This window comes from Zophobas morio, unplaced genomic scaffold (genome assembly GCF_036711695.1).
Source record: "Zophobas morio isolate AGI-343-1 ecotype UQ-CSIRO unplaced genomic scaffold, CSIRO_AGI_Zmor_V1 ptg000024l, whole genome shotgun sequence".
In the NCBI taxonomy this organism is placed as follows: domain Eukaryota; kingdom Metazoa; phylum Arthropoda; class Insecta; order Coleoptera; family Tenebrionidae; genus Zophobas; species Zophobas morio.
Window position 1 is genome coordinate 8942799 of NW_026972129.1, and position 18168 is coordinate 8960966.

At 33.1% G+C, this 18168-nt stretch overlaps 1 protein-coding gene across 2 annotated transcripts in view; it reads left to right on the plus strand.

Moving 5' to 3' along the window:
• The window catches only part of LOC135135394 (hemicentin-1), a 454269-nt gene that overhangs the window by 8042 nt on the left and 428059 nt on the right, over window positions 1-18168 (plus strand). For both annotated transcript variants that reach the window (XM_064064429.1, XM_064064430.1), the window contains exon 2: window positions 1964-2145. In XM_064064429.1, the coding sequence (XP_063920499.1) occupies window positions 2022-2145 (124 nt within the window). In that variant the 5' untranslated portion in view covers window positions 1964-2021. The remainder of the gene's footprint in view (window positions 1-1963; window positions 2146-18168) is intronic.

Here is an 18168-nt window from a genome sequence, read left to right on the forward strand (position 1 = left end):
AGGTTGGGTAAGGGTTAATTTTTCCCTTATAATTTTGATAACACAAAATAAGTTTTTCAGATTTCTTGGACTTCGCGAAGAACTGTCAATTTTGTTGTACGTACCTTTCAATAACACCCTGTATTTGTATCCACTGAAAATTTGACGACAACCTAACAAAACTGTATTTAGACAATCTGCCTTAAAGCATACGCATAGCATGTTTCTTTATCTGTAGTTTCACAATCTATTTCTTAATTATATTAACTAGGGATTATCAAAAAAAAAAAAAAAAACTAGTAGAATCAGAGTATAATTTATCTAAGAAACTCGATTTGCTTGATTGTACATACTTCAGAAGAGAGGCAAGTTCTGGCTAAATAAGTTTAGATCAAATTTTATTAATTATTTTTCGTACTATATGCTATTTCTGAACAGATTTGTATCAAAACACCTCTTTTGTGACATGAAGTCTTAAATTTCAGTTTTGATTTATGAATTTGTACAAATTGAACTGAAACCGTAGCCAATATTCAGTCATTTGTCACTAACCACAAATACTTTACACCTACACCCACATTTGATACTCTGATCTTAAGTTAGATGAAGCATATTGTGATTGATTAATAATATTATTGTTTTCTTTACACTTCATTTTAATTAAGAAAATAATAATATGTTTCATGTGGAAAAGGTATATCGCACGTGCAAAATTATAATTTCGAACTTTTGCAGATTTGTACGTTTTGTGAAAAGTAGCCATGTAATGCTGACTATTAGTGTTAGCACATTCCAAGCTGGGATTTAATACAAAGTAATAAAAAATTAGTTAACTATGTGATGAAACTAAATTATCAAAATCAAATTTTAAGGGTTTTTTTATTATACTTACTTAGGTTAAACTTGTTAAATTACAAACTACAACATGTTTATTTACAAGGGCTCATTTTGGTAACGTGGTGTTGCGGATATAAATTTTATGGTTTGGTGAAAATTACGGATAACAATACATAGAATTTTGCATATATGTTTTAGCTGTTTTATGTTCAGGTCATTAATTAATTTAGTTGTCTACTCTCAAAAATATCAATGTTTAGTGCTTATTCAAATAAATATTGTGCGCTTTATGACTGTGCAGTCAAAAGTTGAAATTTTATTGAAAAGTTTTAAGTGAATGCCATATTAAAAACAATGAACGTACGTTTATTTGGTTCGCATAAAATTTTGCATTATAACAATTTAATTCTATTTAAATTAGCCCTTTACCAACACGGTATTATTTTTAATCAATAATTAAGTTGGCACTACTGAGGCTGACACAAAAAAAAGTTCAATTCACATTCAATTAGTTTTAATCTACTGAAAATTCTTAATGTTACTTTAAGAATATTATGATGCTTGTATTTTACATGGTCGGTCTACTAAAATCCGTTAAAACAATATACGTTGCACTAAATTAAGCTTTCCACTTCACGTTAAAAACATTGGCGTTTACAGGATTTCAGTATCTCCATCCGTTCTCAATATTTATGGTCGCAAAATTTTTACTCAGTGCGATGAAAAACACCAAGTCCATTTCTGAAGGTTAACTAAAAAAAAATTATATTGGTTTCCTAACTAAAAATATAATTTCATTGTATTTTTGACTTTCATATCATTCTTGTTTGATATTTTGACGCACGAACATCCATTAGGAACTCTAAATTAATTCTGCTAAGAGTGGATTATTTATATCAAATTTCTCTAAAACAGTGATTTATCGTGTTCTCTGTTTCTCTATGTTTGTTCTGCGTGCTGTTACATTAGATTAAAACGGTTAGAGAGGGATATTTTGATATATTGTTTAGGGCTCTTGATACATTTGTGATGAACATTTCTATCCGGATCCGATTAAAATGGGCAACAAAATTGTTAGGTGTTTTACAAAAAATTCGCGTAAAAGGTTTCAATCATCAACAACCAGTCTAATTGGGAATTCCAACAGGTCGCGATGTAATTTGGTGGAGTTATTACTGTGCCGTTGGGATGCTGTGCTGTTGTGGATGTGCATTCGAATAACTACCGCGACAAACAGACATGGTACTTCTGACGACATGAGATCTCATCTGTTAGGGACACTGCCATGGATAAAGCTTATGTTGTTGGTTCTTGTTTCTTCCGCAGTAGGTAAGTAGTCAAAAAGTGTAGATGTACATAGGTTTGTTAATTTTTGTTGTAAAATAAAACAGTTTTGAGGACGTAATTATGTTAACGAAGTTTTACATTTCGGGTAGATTATGCATCCTTAAATGCGTGTCGTGTTTGTATTTCTATATATATTTTGTGTCTGTGTTGCTTAACAATAATAACATTTTTACTACAGACAGCGCCAGAATGAAGTTGATTCATGTTGTTAAAATTAGAGATGGAAATATAAATCTTAGTAGTTATAAAATCTGATGTTTTTTGTTTGCTTTCTACTACACCGTTCTAAAAAAAATTCATTAGTTCAGATAACAATTTTCCGCACAAGTTTCTTTAATTGTGCATATAATAATTGTATTTCACAAAAATGTAACCTACCTTTTGTAAATAATAATTTGAAATTAGTCCTATTATTTATCATCAACTAAATGTCAAATCTGCTAATTTTGCACTAGTGCAAATTATCGCCAAAATTCTATTTTTATTGGTTGTCATGCAGAAATATAAATGCTTTGATTGGATCAATTTTTTTGAAGGAAATACTCTGTCTAATAAAAAGCGACACAGAGGACAGACAGACAGACAGACCACATATAGCGATTTACTAATCGCCGGATGGACTCGATTACTATACTACTGTACTACTGAGCATATATATATCGTACTTCCACATCTTTGACTATTAATTCTTTTGTATTAACTTACAATAAGTTTAAAATATGTATTTGCAAGTGCAAATGGTTTCAAATAATTATGCTTTTAAGAATTTTACGTGGAAAAATTAATTGAATGTCAGATAATTGTCCTTCGCCAAAGAAAACGCAATTGCAGGCTTGTTAGCATACTTCTTTATTAAAATCTACACCCACACTAAAAATCATAAAATTAAGCAGAGATTCCTTGTAAGAGGGCATACTTATTTAGAAGTGGATAGAGATCATGCAGTTATTGAAAGGGAGAGAAAGAAGTTGTAAAAGTTTTCAAATTATGGCATCTGGCTGACCTGGAAACAATTAATGAGGATAACAAGTCAAGAACATCGTTTTTCAGTCATGAATATGGAAGCAACTGATTTAAAAAAAATTAAATCCCTAGTTGATGCTTTCACCAAGAAAGGAAGATGAAACCGGAGATTTTAAAATATCAAAAGTAGTATACACTATAGTTCGCTCTGACTAAATAAGAAACATTTTAGTATAATTAGAATTATATAATTTTCAGGAATACGGTAAGAATGTGTACTTTATTGACATGTTTTATTCATGGTATGTACCTATCCGAGGTCACAGGTTGTGAAACAATCCAGTATATATCAGCGTGGGTAAAGTAATGGATTATTTTAATTAAGTCTGAATATATGTCACAATGATCTGTGAAAGTTCGTTGTGTAACAAGATAAAGTTTTAAGGAATATGCACATCATCTTAATTAAATAAGTTAAAGTAAATTAAATAATTGAAAATAAAATACTCTCAATTTTCAACTTTGAAATTTCGTTGTTTCAAATGCAAGAAAAAGGTTCATTTGAATTTATATTCAAACGAATTTAAATTAAATGCAAACTTTAGATAAGTTTGGGTTCCAACGGGACTTTCTTGGAAATTTATTTAACTGGTTAGCTCGCACTAAAGGGACAAAAGAGCAACATTTTTTTCATTTTTAGTGAGAGTTCCAACTCCTTTTTAATAATTTCCATCTCGGAGTAAAAAGAAATAATTAGTAACGCGTCGAGATTTTATTCGTTTACTACACACTTTCAAGACTGTGAAGGACATTCCATCACCATTTTTTCGTTTGTAACTTCCCTTTACGTTTTCTTACTTACAATGGGTAATAAAACCCACATTTTACGAGAACATGTGAAGTTTCTTTATTGTACTCCCGAAGACATTAACTTTGTCTGAAAATCAAGACGTGTTTGAAAAGAGCATCTCTCAAAGCTAAACTTCAAAAGAGACACGACTTGTGCTGGGATTGAATACGGAAAGTTCCTTAAAAATTTCAAATGCAATCATTCATTGGGAAATAAAAATTGTCTTTGTGAAGAAATTCTAGAAATAAATTAAATTATTTAGCATAGAGTTGGGCTAATTGCTTTTATTACTTAAAAAAGATTATATTCGTTAAATTAAATATTTTTATGTTTCAGAATTGTTTTCCAATATTGCAGCACACTTTTAATAAAATACCGGCTGCTTTAAATTTTTATTGAAGAGAGCCCGACTTCTGTGACAATTTTATGGATTCAGTCGATTTTAAAGTTATCGGGAATAAGAACGATGAAAAGAGAGCAGCTAATAAAAAATAATATCTCAATAAAAATGCATTAACTTTTTGAAAACTCGCCTCGGCTACCGATGGATGGTTGTATCTGGGTTTTCGTAATATTCCCTCTCTTGTAATTTATTCTTTACGCTACACAAACTTTACAACACATTCAAATTCTAAGCAATTCGCCATGAAAATTATTCTTTCCTGGCGTCTTCTTTGCTTACAGTAAATATGCCTGTAAAATGCAGAAATTGAGCAAGATAAGTATAGTTGCAGAACTGGGAACGAGTTGTGTGAAAGATATTTTTCTTTCGTGGAAAATACGCTGAAACAACCGCTCGTTTCTTCTCTGCAAATTGTGTGCAGTAATATTTATTTTGCGACAGAAACGCCCTTAGAATTTCCAAAATTGCCAATACTGAATCTCACTACGGTGAATCAGATAATTTCACGGTTCACAGTACTACCGATAAAGGATATCTTGTTTACACAAAAGTAAAGGCTCTGCACAGTAAAGTTCCTCCTGTAAAAACCCATGTTTATTTTGTCTGTCACTTTGAAGGAAAGGAGTCGTTGAATTCAATCGAATATAAATGCAGTCATATGTCTCACCACCGAAGAAATACCCTGCCAAAAGCGTTCAATCGTTCAAACATTAAAACTAGGATAACATTGGGTACCCCGTCGCTAGAATTTATACTTTAGGTTGAATTTTTTACACTAAAGTAAACTGAAACGAGTATTAATTTTCACTTAAGTTGGTCTGGACCTGACATTAACCGTCGTTATTATTGTGAATTAATAACGCAACCAAATTTTATTTTGAGAGAATTTATTTTGAGGTTTATTAGCGTTTGAGGATTTGTCTCGAGTAGTTGTTGGTTTCGTTTGTAATTACCAGAATATGTCATCCAAATAAAACTGCGCCACGTAATATCGTCAGTGATGAGAGAGATTTCGAGCTTTAATAACTTTCCACAACAAAGCAATAAATTTTTAATTAAAGAAAAATGTTTCGCTTTCTTATAATTGGTCAGAATTTATTACTAAATGATGCTCCGCTATTTGTGGTTTAATATTTTCCTTCTGCTGTTAACTTGACATTTACGACCTAAAAAGATTTTAACAATAATAATGTATTTGTGTTAACCAAAAAAAAAAAAATACATATGTCAAAATGGATAAGAAAAATCTTACTCGTGTTTTCTTGCTTATTGTTATTTCCTGGAGAAATAATCTTTAGATTTAAAACAGTTCTTGTCAGAACTTCATTTGCGAATTCGCTTAAAAATGGCATTTCCATTGGAATAGAAATCGTTTATAATTGAGTCGTATTTCCGAAGTAGGCAGAAGGTGAACGATATGTGAGAGTGTTCGATTCATGCGACTTGGGATGAATTTGAGGAAAGATAAAAAAAAAAATATAAAACATGTGTGACAAAGTTTGATTATTCAATAAAATTAATTAATCTTAGTACAGTAGATGATATGTGGGCAATTCAATATTTATATGGGAGACCTGAATGATTAAAATATGAATTGAAACAAGTTATTACAGGACAAGGCTGCGGACCTCTCAGACCTTAATTTACCAGACCTATGTTCAATAAATCATCCAGATATTTATTGATAACTTCAAATCACCATTTGTATATATTTTACAAAAGATGGGTTTGGACAATGAATATAAATGACAAACGATACAGAGATCCAAAATTAATATCTGAATATTTACTGTTTGCAAAACAAATTTGTCAAAACCTTCTGGAGAAGTTTAATTATAGATGAAAATAAATATTATTTCATTGGCTTTCCTAATTTTCAAATAAAACAGTCTGGAAACATTTATGAGTTAGGAGTACCTACAAATAAAAAAAATCCAACAACTTTTAATTTCTACACAGGACGTACTTTTATATTTTATGATAATTGTTATTATATTGAATTGACTGAATGTATTATGAACACATGTAATTAATTAATTAACTAATTAGTAGACTATTTCTTGGCGTTCCATCTGATGTTGATGGTGTCTTTAGATATAGAAATGGAATATTGTACTTTTTAAAAAAGAAGTATAATAAAGTAGTAATTTTTAATATTCACTGTCCGAATTTAAGTACATATATTGGAACAACTGAAAACTTTATTAAATAAATTGGCTTTAATACCGTCTCTTGACTGACTTCATTAGACTTCATAATAGTGTAATAATTATTATGAAAAACAATATTTAGTAGTTCACTTTAGATAAGATGGATTTAAAAAAGAAAATTGACGATGTTCGTCAGTCGTAAGACCAACGTAAAAGTTTAAAAAACTGCAATATAAAGATAAATATGTCGTTTTTACGCCAGGGTAAGAATTGAACAAGGGTTGCCTACATTTTCCGCTGTAATCACAGTTACATTAGGAGCCGCAATTTCAATTATTGAAAAAACAAGCAAATTGATGTTCCGTCGGCGACAGTTATTTATTTTGAATGATAAAGTTGAAACATATGATAGTGCTGATACCTTTGAAATTAATTTCCTGCGTGCAGTGAAACTGGATTCATTTATAATATTGGAAAGTACAGAAGAAAGAAAAGCCTTTAAAGTGTTCTTCAGGACCTTCATGGGCTACAGTTAAAAAACTTGTATTTAAAAACAATTTCTTTATGCTTGAATGTCGAACCCAACCAAAGTCCATAGATTCCATAAATTTTACACTATTGAAGTGAGACTAACCGGACGATAACCCTGGGTCAAATTTATCACCTTTTTTATAAACTGGTCTAACAAAGGCATTTTTCCAATCTGATGGATGGAATTAAGCCCAAATTAAAATAGCGACTGAAGAAGATATTCAGAGGCTTAGCCAAAAAATATGCACATCTTTTTAGTAGGGTTTCAACTTATTCAGTTTTCGGACAAAGCTATTGTTGTAAGAGAAGGTTAACTGTTAAATTGCCAATAGGTGGTTCAGTCAAGAAAACGTTATAAAAATTGTTGGCAAACATATTGGCAACAGCCTGACAATTATCAAGAAGATGACCATTCTCATCCTTTACCCGGGGTGTATTGACAAGGCCCGTTAATCGTGCTCGGACGTACTTGTAGAAAACTTTGGGATTTTTGTGATCGGAAATTCGTTGTTCGTACTTGGATTTAGCCTCTCTCATAATGAGGATAATTTGTTTGAGAAAACTCTGTGAGCTGCATGGTCAAAATTAGTGCCTGAGCGTTTAAATGCTTTCCACAAATTTCATTTACGTCGGATTAATTTAAGGATCGTAGCATAAACCCAAGGCCTAGTAGAAGAGTTTTTTCTGTGTAATAACGTGAGAATTCCTAGAAACAACATCATATAATCGATTTTTAAATACAAACCAGTTATCAGCTATAGAAGACCTATACAAAATTTGATCCCAATCGATTACAGAAACCTCAATTTTAACCGCTTCCCAGTCAGTGATGAATTTTTGAATCATTGTGACTATTAGTAGTGAGACAAATTTGCGGTACAGTTTTATGCGATCAGATTTGCCAATAGGTTAAGAGGAGATAAAGTGTTGAAAGTCGTTGGAATCAATGACCTTGAACACTTGATGAATATTCTGTATGGAGTTGATTTGTCTACATATAATTCGACTTGATATTAGATTCACCATTAACTCTGAGGATTCACTAGATGAATTTAGAGTGTTAGTCGACCATACATAATCGCTGTAAATTGGAGTTATTGCGAAATAAAATTGTTGAGTTTTAGCCACGCCGATTGTATTCACCGATCAACGTAACAATATGTTGCTGCTCCGAAATCATTGAAGAAAATACAATCATTATCATGCTGTGAAGTTCTCAAAAACGCGATTCAATACCTCGCGTCTGAGCACTTAGAGGAGTTACGACAAATTGGGACAGAATTTGATTATGAATGAAGATATACACACTCCCACTCTTGCTGCCAACTCTATCTTCTCTGAAAACTGTGTAACCTAGCAATGAAACTAACGCGTCCGTATGTGTATGTGGGCTTAATATCCTTTATATCGACAAGGAGATCATCGTATTTGGCTGATAGAGGAGCTATATTGGCATATATCACAGAATTAACAACAGCGAATTTGACAGACAAAATTAAATATCCGTTGCAAGATCATGATCATCTTGCGCGGATTGGCCATTATTGTCCAGAAGTGCAGCACATTGTTTTCTCACTTCTTTTTTGTACTTTTTTATATCTGTTTTTTATGTTTCTATGGGAAAGAACAAATATCATACAACATTGCAGAAACGTCCTCTGAGTCATCAGTAAATCGATTCTACGACAACTGGTCGCAAACAATTGATCGCGCGACAATTGATCGCAAGCAACTTGTCGCAGCACAATTGGTCGCACGCGACAATTGATCGCGGTGACAATTGATCGCAGCGACAATTGGTCGCACGTAAATTGATCGCAGCGACAATAGATCGTACGTAAATTTATCGCAGCGTCAATTGATCGCAAGGTAAAATTCATCGGGAAGTATTTTCTTTTATTAAAACTAAATATTTTGTATTCTGAATTTTAAGTTGCAATAAATTTAGCAATCAGGTAAGGTGTAAATATCGAATTAAAAACAATTTGAATATAGATAAGTGACGAAGTTTGTGGTTGCACTTTAAAAATTAAAAAATACGAGCGTAAACACCTCGTTACATAAGATTTTTTATTAATAAATTGTCATTTTGGTTATTTTTTTTAAGAGATTGTTTCTATTTATCTCGTTGCTTATTTTACCTATTATATTATAGGAACTAGCTTCATTATAATAAGTACTCAACATAAAAACAAGTGTTTATTGTTCTTAACTAGACTACAATTATTTAAAAAATCATATTTTTAACAACCTTTAAATTTTAACACATTTTGATATAGAATTGCCTCTATTGTCTATTCTTGTCTTTATACATATCACCAAACAATAAAATTTATGAACTAATAGTACATCTAGAGTATCCATATGCAGCGAATGTAAATTCCACTGGACGGATATAATACTTATTTTAATCCCTTGTAAATTGCAACGGATCTTTTACAGGGTTTGAGAAAGGTTTACGTGTATTGTAAATATATATTGCAAAAACTTTTATTAGAGCGTCAAGAATAATTTTGTGTTACCGGGAAATCTAAGAAATGTAGGTACTTATGCAACTAAAAACTTATTTTTTAATTATTATTATGTGACTAGTATTGTACTGAAGAAAAATTCAGTTGTACCATATGTGGCTGTAAAAAAATACATATACAGGGTTAGTCACGAGAAAATTATTTCTGAAAATTATTTTTACGCAACCCAAAATACGAATACCATGTACCACTTGATACTAACTGAATTTAAAATGAAATGCTTAATTCATGATTGCTTTGAGTTTGGCAATGTCATTTTGACAATTCTGGAAAAGGAGGTTACGTAAGTGTCCATGGTGGTACCGCAGCCAGTTGGAGATCTCCGCTGGCGCCGCTTATAAGTTTGTCAGGGCTTGCTTCGAGTGCCTCTTGATCTTTTGCAACCGATTAATGACGAGAAAATTATTTCTAAAAATTCCTTTTACGATAGATATTTCTGTGACGTGTAAAACAGATCTCAGATTTAAAAAAATGGAAAAAATAATTGGTTCGCAGTTTTCCATGAATGACCCTACTACGGGCTGCTACCTGTTTTTATTCTTCTCCGCACTTTGCATCCTACAAAAATTTACAACATGGGCTGGAGAAGCCCACCTACATCCGGCAGATTAGGCAAATAATTGTGAGTATGAATAGTCGGCCTTCCGAGTGAAATGCCCTTCAATAAACTTTTCAAACTTCCCAAGCTAAAAATTAGTCACTCCATTACGAATAACCACTACTCAGTGGCGTCGTCATCCTGGTTGTTTCTACTTTTTAACGGTATTCACTGTTTGTATTACTTGTTACTCGTGATGTATTGATTGATTTAAATATTTTAAATAATATTAATTAATAGAGAATATAAATCTGTTATGTGCGTTGTTTTATTCAACAAATTTTATTCCATGAGCCGCTTCAAAAAAAAAAAAAAACTGTACGTCACTGTCATCGGCAGTCTAATCTGGATAGTGAGGGGTACTGTACTGACACTTCATCAGTTTGGCTCGAAACCATCTTTTTAAGTCTGGCACTTCCTCCAGTATGAGTATATTCTTTGCTCCATGGTCAAAACTAATCTTTTTACGATCTTGTTTACACAAATGGCGTAAAAGTGGAGATTGGTATGTAGGTACTTAGCAAAGGGAATGAGATAAATTATTCATTCTTTCTTATCTACAAGCGCCTCATTAACAGTGTGAGCGTTCAAAAAAGTTCTGAATCAAAAAACATCTTTGGTTTTATCATGGATTAAAGATAATCCAGAACTAATTTGTAGTGAGCAAAAAATTGTCTGCAAAGAATGCAATAAACTCCAAGATTAATTGTTAATATATAAATTCAAATTTCTTTGCACCAAATTTATTAAAAAATATATATATTTAATTTTTTAAACTATCGAACGTAATGAAAATAATACTTTTTCACTTAAAACTGTAACGAGGGTTTTTTCACGATTTATCTATAACTTTTTAATTTGACAATTGTAATAATTTTAAAACCATTTTTTATTAAAGAAAAATGACGTCTAACACGTTTTGAAAGCTATTTTTTTCACTCGTTTAATTGACAAACTTTAAATTTGTGAGAAGAAAAGCTTGAATCACTTACTTGAGCGTCTAATCAATAAGACGAATAATCGAAATGAACATTACAGTAGCATACCGACGAGATGTGTCAGCATTAAAAAAAATATTTTACAATATTTTCACTTTTTTGCACTTTGGTTTAGTCGGAACTGAGCCTAATAGTTACTGTTTTTATGGAACTCGTATGTATTTATTTTGACACTTTTTTTTAGAAATAATGAAATTTTTGAGAATATAGCACATTATTTTATTTTCCTCATTCATAACAATTACTTATTTCTCTATAAACGCTATCATTTTTCGCCTGCGATCAATTGTCGCATGCGACCAGTTGTACTTGCGACGAATTGTGTTGCGATCAATTGTGACTGCGACCAGTTGTCGTTGCGACCAGTTGTCGCTGCGACCAGTTGACGCTGCGATCAGTTGTTTGCGATCAATTGTCGCGCGACGAATTGTGCACGACGAATTGACGCGGTACCCAGTAAATCTATGGGTCAACCCTAAAATGTCGAGTTCTTCACTTTTTCCATAGATTCCACGACTTCTAGATATGTCAACGGATATTGAGAGTTAGTATTATCTAAAATAGCTTTTACCGGGGCTAACAGTTCGGAAGTAGGAGTTAAACTCTCGGTTGAATCGCAGGTTTTCGTTTTTTTCTGAGTCTTTGAGTTTCTGTGTCATTAACTGAATCAGCTGAAAGATCTAAAGGGGTTGAATCGTCTAAATTAACATTAGAGGCAGTTTCTGGTGATTCAGTCGTCTTTTCAGTAGTCAAAGATGTAGTGTTTAAAGTGCGGTAGGACAATCGCTGACAAAATGCCCATTGGTTTTGCACTTGAAACATACGTCATCAAAATTAAAAAATAATTCTATAGCCTGTGTTGTTATATTTTAAGGCTATAGAAGATGGTAAAGTGATCAGTTTATTAGGGGTTCTGTATATTTGCCGCCGGAAACTTAGAACATGCTTATATTCCTTATGCTGAATGCTGGCTCTCATAAAAGTCAAGTCTGATACAATGTTAAAACCTAGGGTTTTTAGTAGATTCTTAAGATATGCACCCAGAATAGATGGGCAAATATTTGACATAATTAACCTGTGAGCAGGAGTTAATAGTCTGCGAATCTTGACGAGTCTTGACTTGAAATCTTATCGTAAAACAACATCTTCAATAAGATCTTTGTCAGATAAATAAACAAACACTCGATTATTTGATATCCGCGACGCAAATAAGATATTTTTCGGTGAAACTACGTTACCTATAACCTCAACGTACTCGATAAGTTTAATTTCATCAATAGCCTCAAGCACAATGGCTTGATCTTTTTTTGGGAATTGGTTGCTTTCACTCATGTTAGTGTTCTCACTCATGGACTCCTCGACGAAGTCGTCCCAGGAGTATCAGAGGGTCCGGTTGTTGCGGTACCACTCCAACGCCTTGTCGGTGAGGATTTTCCGGCAGCATGGCGAGCATCGTGTCCGGTGGAATGCCAAAATGCTCCTGGAGCTCATCGGCGCGTTCCAGAAACGCCATGGGGTCGGTCTCTCATTCAAACTGAATACGGCTCTTGCGCACCAGGTCCAGAGCTTCCCAACGGGTGTCTCGTGGGTGTGCATAGCACGACTGGACTGAGTGGCGACTTCGACGGGGCTGTGTCGGTGGCGGTGGTGGCACGAGAGACGGACGCTTTGGTGGTGGCGGTCGAAATTCTCGACTCAGAGACGGCGAGGTTGGTCTCGTGCCTGTCGGTGGGGGCGATGGGGAAAGAGGGTGTGGTTCCTTGTACGCCCACGTACTTGCCTCATTGACTCGGCTCCTGAGGGCCTCACCAGAGGCGGGCCAGGCAAGTTTCGCCGGGATGGCAGGTCGTGACAGGGCACCTGGGGACTGGACTCGGGGAACGGTACCTGTAGCACTGTAGTATTGTATTAAACGTCCGGCACGGTCGTTCCTCCTGGGCGGCGACTTCCTTCAGGACGGGCACCTCCTGGACTTGGGGGCGGCGACCTCGAAACCTGGAAATCGCGCGACGACGGTACGGCGACCCGGGAGGGGAGCGCGGTGGCGGTATACGACGCGTGCACGACGGTTTCGACTTGCGACGGTAACGACAGAACAAAAAACCCGGTTTTCACTCGGGGGCGGCGATTCAAAAACCGGTACTTAAACGGGCAGACGACCCAAAAAGGTACTTACGGTGGTCGGAGGGTCACACTGCACTTCAAAATCACTTCTGGGGAAACAGCCACAGCACTTCCGCACACCCTGAAGCTTCAGGCAAGAATCATCTTCTCCCGCCGCGGCGACGCGGCGATCGCGGATTTAGTCCCGGCTCTCGCGGTACGCGTCACGGTTTCCGGTCCGCGAAAATTTGCTTCGTTACAGTTTTAGCAGTAATGTAGTATTTATATTAGCTGCCGATACCTTCCAGAGATTTTTCTTGAACTAATTCACGTAACTCTTATAATTTATAAGTGATCCAGTTATTCTTTTTTATGGAAATATGATTTTTATGAGGTTGAAGAGGAAAGATCTTTTGAAACAAATTACAAAAAGTTCGATCAAAATTATAAGGATAACCCAAAGTGTATATTTACATCGGTATCTGAATTTCGTTCGCCACCGTTGCGCGTTGATCCAATTTATTTGGGTCAGCAATTTCCGGAATCTATCCACAGAGTTGGAACTAAATTTTAATTTATGCAATATCAAGTATTAATTGTTACTTACTGATTTTTCAATAAATTTCATAAGGCGAGAAATATGATGTGAAAAATTACTTTCTATAAGTGATACAGAATTTGTATTAAAGACTGTGAAAATGTTGTTTATACATGTTTCACTTTTTTAAAATCGATCTCACTCAGTAAACTTTATAGTATTTTACAGCTCTTTTCTGTTCTGAAACAGAAAATTTACGTTAAAATCGCTACATATCACGTATAATTGAGAAGGTTCTTCAATTTCATCTAAGAGTATGGAGAAATTTTCTATAAATTCAAGTAATCTAAGTAATTTCTAAATTAGGTTGCGGTCTAAGCATACTTCAAATTTTTTTCTTTTGGTGTGTTTTTACATTTAATTACACTATAGTGGACTGTTTTCTTGCAACAATACACACTCTGCCTTCCACATATTTTTTCCTTTTACAACAATTAACTATTGTATAGCTGTAGAAATTAAGCGTTTCACTATTGTTACTACACCAACCATAGTTATGCTACCTGACAGGCAGTGTCAAACCGGAACCAAAAAGTTGGCAAAAATGAAAAGGATTCGAGTTTTATTAAAGGCCAAAGTTATTTCTACTGCGGGAGAGTGAAAAAGGCAAAATGTTATTCCTTACAACAACTTAGATAGTTATCAGTATTATTCTGTTTGCAATGGTAACCGTACATTACGTATTATTAGACAGAACTTCCCTCACCAATGATACAAACAAAGAAATCCAGTTTTTTTGAAACAAATGATAATACACGTCAAAATGTAAGACAAAGTTGGTTTGTGAAAATGAGCACTGTCGACGATGTTGTTCGGAAATTCTTCCCGGAATTACGAAAATATGACTCAATCATAAACGTTTTCTGCTCCATTGGAAATGGTATCTTTGAGTGAAACGCAAATACGCAACTGAAGTTCTGAAAAGAAGTATTTTTAATGGAAACTTCAGGAAGCAACAAGAAGCAAGAACAAGAAAAGTAAGGTTAGAAGGAACGTTTCATGTGACCGTTGTTAAAGTCACAGTGAGACTGAATAATAAACCAAGTTTAAATTTAAATCAAAGTTGAAAATCTGTTTCCAAGGATTTTAGTTTTTGTCCTTATGGGTATCTATTTCAAATGATATGTTTACAAAATTATGGGCATTTTAAATTAATTTTGTTAAAAACTTTTCTATAAGATAACTTCAGATTCTGCGTTAAACAGATTAATTAAGAGAAGACATATGAATTCAGTTTGAAGGATGACTCGTTTACAAATGAAGTTGTTCTCCCGATATATCGTGTTGCGATTTGATCAAAAAATCCAAATGTAGTGACTGACATTTTGGAGAGTAGGTAATGTTAAACATTGTAAGAGCAATTTTCATAGTTTTTATTTGTCTTTAGAGTTTATACCAAAATTTTATAAACCATCAACAAAACCACTGAAGAAAAATGTCGTCAAGTAGTGCTTCATGCATCTGGTAAACACATGAGAAGATTGATTTTATTAAATAAAACTAATTTATTTTCCAGTTCCAGTTAAACTCTAGTACTACATGAAAATTGAATCTGGATTATTTGAATTAAAACATCTTCATCATAAGAACATGCCTGTCTGTTCACGTCTTTCCTATCTTTGATAGAACATGTTTCAGCAGCGTATGTATATATACATTTCGAAGCTAATCCTACAAAAAAAGTTCGGCATCAGTGCCCTTTTTTACATTTTCTGCTGTCTTGAAAGATGATGAATCGTTTTTGATATATTGCACATTTTTCTAGCGCTTCTTGTGTTTCTGTATTTGCATCGTGAATCCTAAATGCTTTAAAATTCCGTTACCCCAATTTAGCAGCAATTGTCACGGTTGTAAATTCAGAGTCAAACAAAAAACCTAGAAAACCGCTCTCTAACCTGCTGTTTGTTGCAATTAAATTGACATGGCACGTTGTAAATTTCTTCTTATTCGAACAAGTGCAAGAGTGCTTCGGGATCCTTTGGGAAATCTCCGGAGTCTCCTGTGACGAGTGCAAAGCTCACTCGATTATGCTTGGATTTTTTGCGTACCCCAACATTTGTATTGAAATGTGTTAGATTTAAAATTCATATTTTTCGATATCTAATGTCGGTTTTTTCGTTTGAATGTGTATCTACGTTTTCGCTGTCGTAAAAGAACTCTATATAATGACGTTTCTTATCTGAAAGTTCGACGATACAATTTGAAATTATAATAGAGTGACAGTATAATAAATACGAAACGTAAATGTATAAAGCGGAACGTAGATAAGTATTTTGTAAATTTAGAGATCAAAATCAAATGGTGCCAGAATAAAATTGTTTAACCAGTATTTTTTACAAATTAAATTGTCGATAGGTTAAAAATAAAAACTGTTTTCTCTTTTTGATCGATACCTGATTAATGTTCTGGCCATCAAAAATTAATCTATATTCATAAAATGTAAGCGATTAGTACGTTTCACGCCCTTTGAAGCATAAAATCGGGTTAGTTGGAGATAAACCAAGTAGAGATGGTTTGTGTTTCCGCATATATGTACCCCTACGTGTCCTGTGTTATTGTCTGTATAAATTAGACCTACTGTATAAATAAGAGAAGAGTTATTTGTTTTTTTATAAATATGAAACATGGTAGTTCAGTATCACAAAATATTTGACAAGAAAAATGAATATGAACAAACATGAATCATTTCTCTCGGCTGTACAACTGACTGTCGTGTGATACTAATAAAGTGGCGCCGGTGGACTGAGTTCGCATGATAAAAATGTTAAAATGAAATATTAACAGAACATTTTTGATAATTAAATTTATTTCGTTTACGTGTAGTAGTTCACAGAAAATCAGGAAGTTGATATATTAACTTTATAAAGTTAAAATGTTTTAAAAATATTGTTTTTATTTACTTATTATTTGAAATGAATATTGACTGATACGTTTTGTGTACGAGCAGTTAGAAAATAATTTAAAAAATATGTATGTATATTTTTTGAAGTCAAAAATAATAGAAGTATATCTTTTTTAACATAAAAACAGCAGTGATATTCATTCATTTATACCAAATGTATTTATTCATTCATAATATTGATTATACTTTTATATTTGTGCAGAAAGAATGAAACACAGTCTGATGTTATCGGAAATATTTTTGTGTGCCACTAACAAGGGGGTGTGTACACAGAATAAATGATCAAATAATTCAATAAACAGAAATATTGTTTTGACATAATTGCTTTAGTCGGTGAACTTTGATTTTACGTTAGTATTGTTACCGACAGCAACATTTTACGTGTAGATTGTATTGTATTTATTCAATGTAATTAGTTGCGAAATCTTTTTTTAAAACATGAACGAAATGATTTAATATTAACTTGTTAATTGGCTACATCAGAAAATATGCAAAAATTATTCAGTAACATTTAGAGTAAGGTGTAAAAATGTTAGCATTGTTTAAAAAGAAAAAACAAAAACAATTAATATATTTTTTAATAATAAATATAATTTCTGATAATAGTAGCATCTCAATAATCATCGCTCCGTACTACGAACTTAAAAACTGTTTTTCCGTAACAATATTGTTGACTTAACGAGAACATAGTGATGAATATTTGGGGCAACTACTTAGGAACAATTAAGAGTAATAGCTCACATCAAATTTATTTTTCAATTTAATGTAACACTTGGAGTCATTTAAGAAGTAATTGTATTAAACAAACGAATGTTGTTTTTACGAGACATTTTTTGTTCACGAATTTGTGTACAAGAACGACTTTTTGAAGTGGTGTTAACGAATTTTGAAACTAGTTGCAGGCATAATTTTTTTTATAACTGTTTTCTTTTACTCAGGTTAAATTGTTTGTTTTCGTGATTGTTCAAGTAAAAATTGTATTAAAACTATGTGTAAATAGATTCTTGTAAAAACATGATATATTAACGCACGTAATTTTTTTTGTAATAATAGATTTTTGATCTAAAGAACTTCGATGTAAAAACCACATTTCTTCTGCGTACAATTTGCTACACCTTTGTTTATTGGTTGTATGCATATTCGTTTATTCTATGCTAATTTTGAAGTTGTAATTTGTATTTTTAAGTATACAGTTACAAGGTTTAAAAAAAACTTTATACACGAATTGTTTAAACAGTGCGTTTTGTATGTATCGTTTTCGTTTAAGAGTTTATTTTTTTTTTGACCGAGGGTCTGCAAATAGATCTGTTTGAATGAAACGATGTATTTGACTATACAGGCATGGGAAGGGTAAGTGAACTGTCTATATTTATTTTAC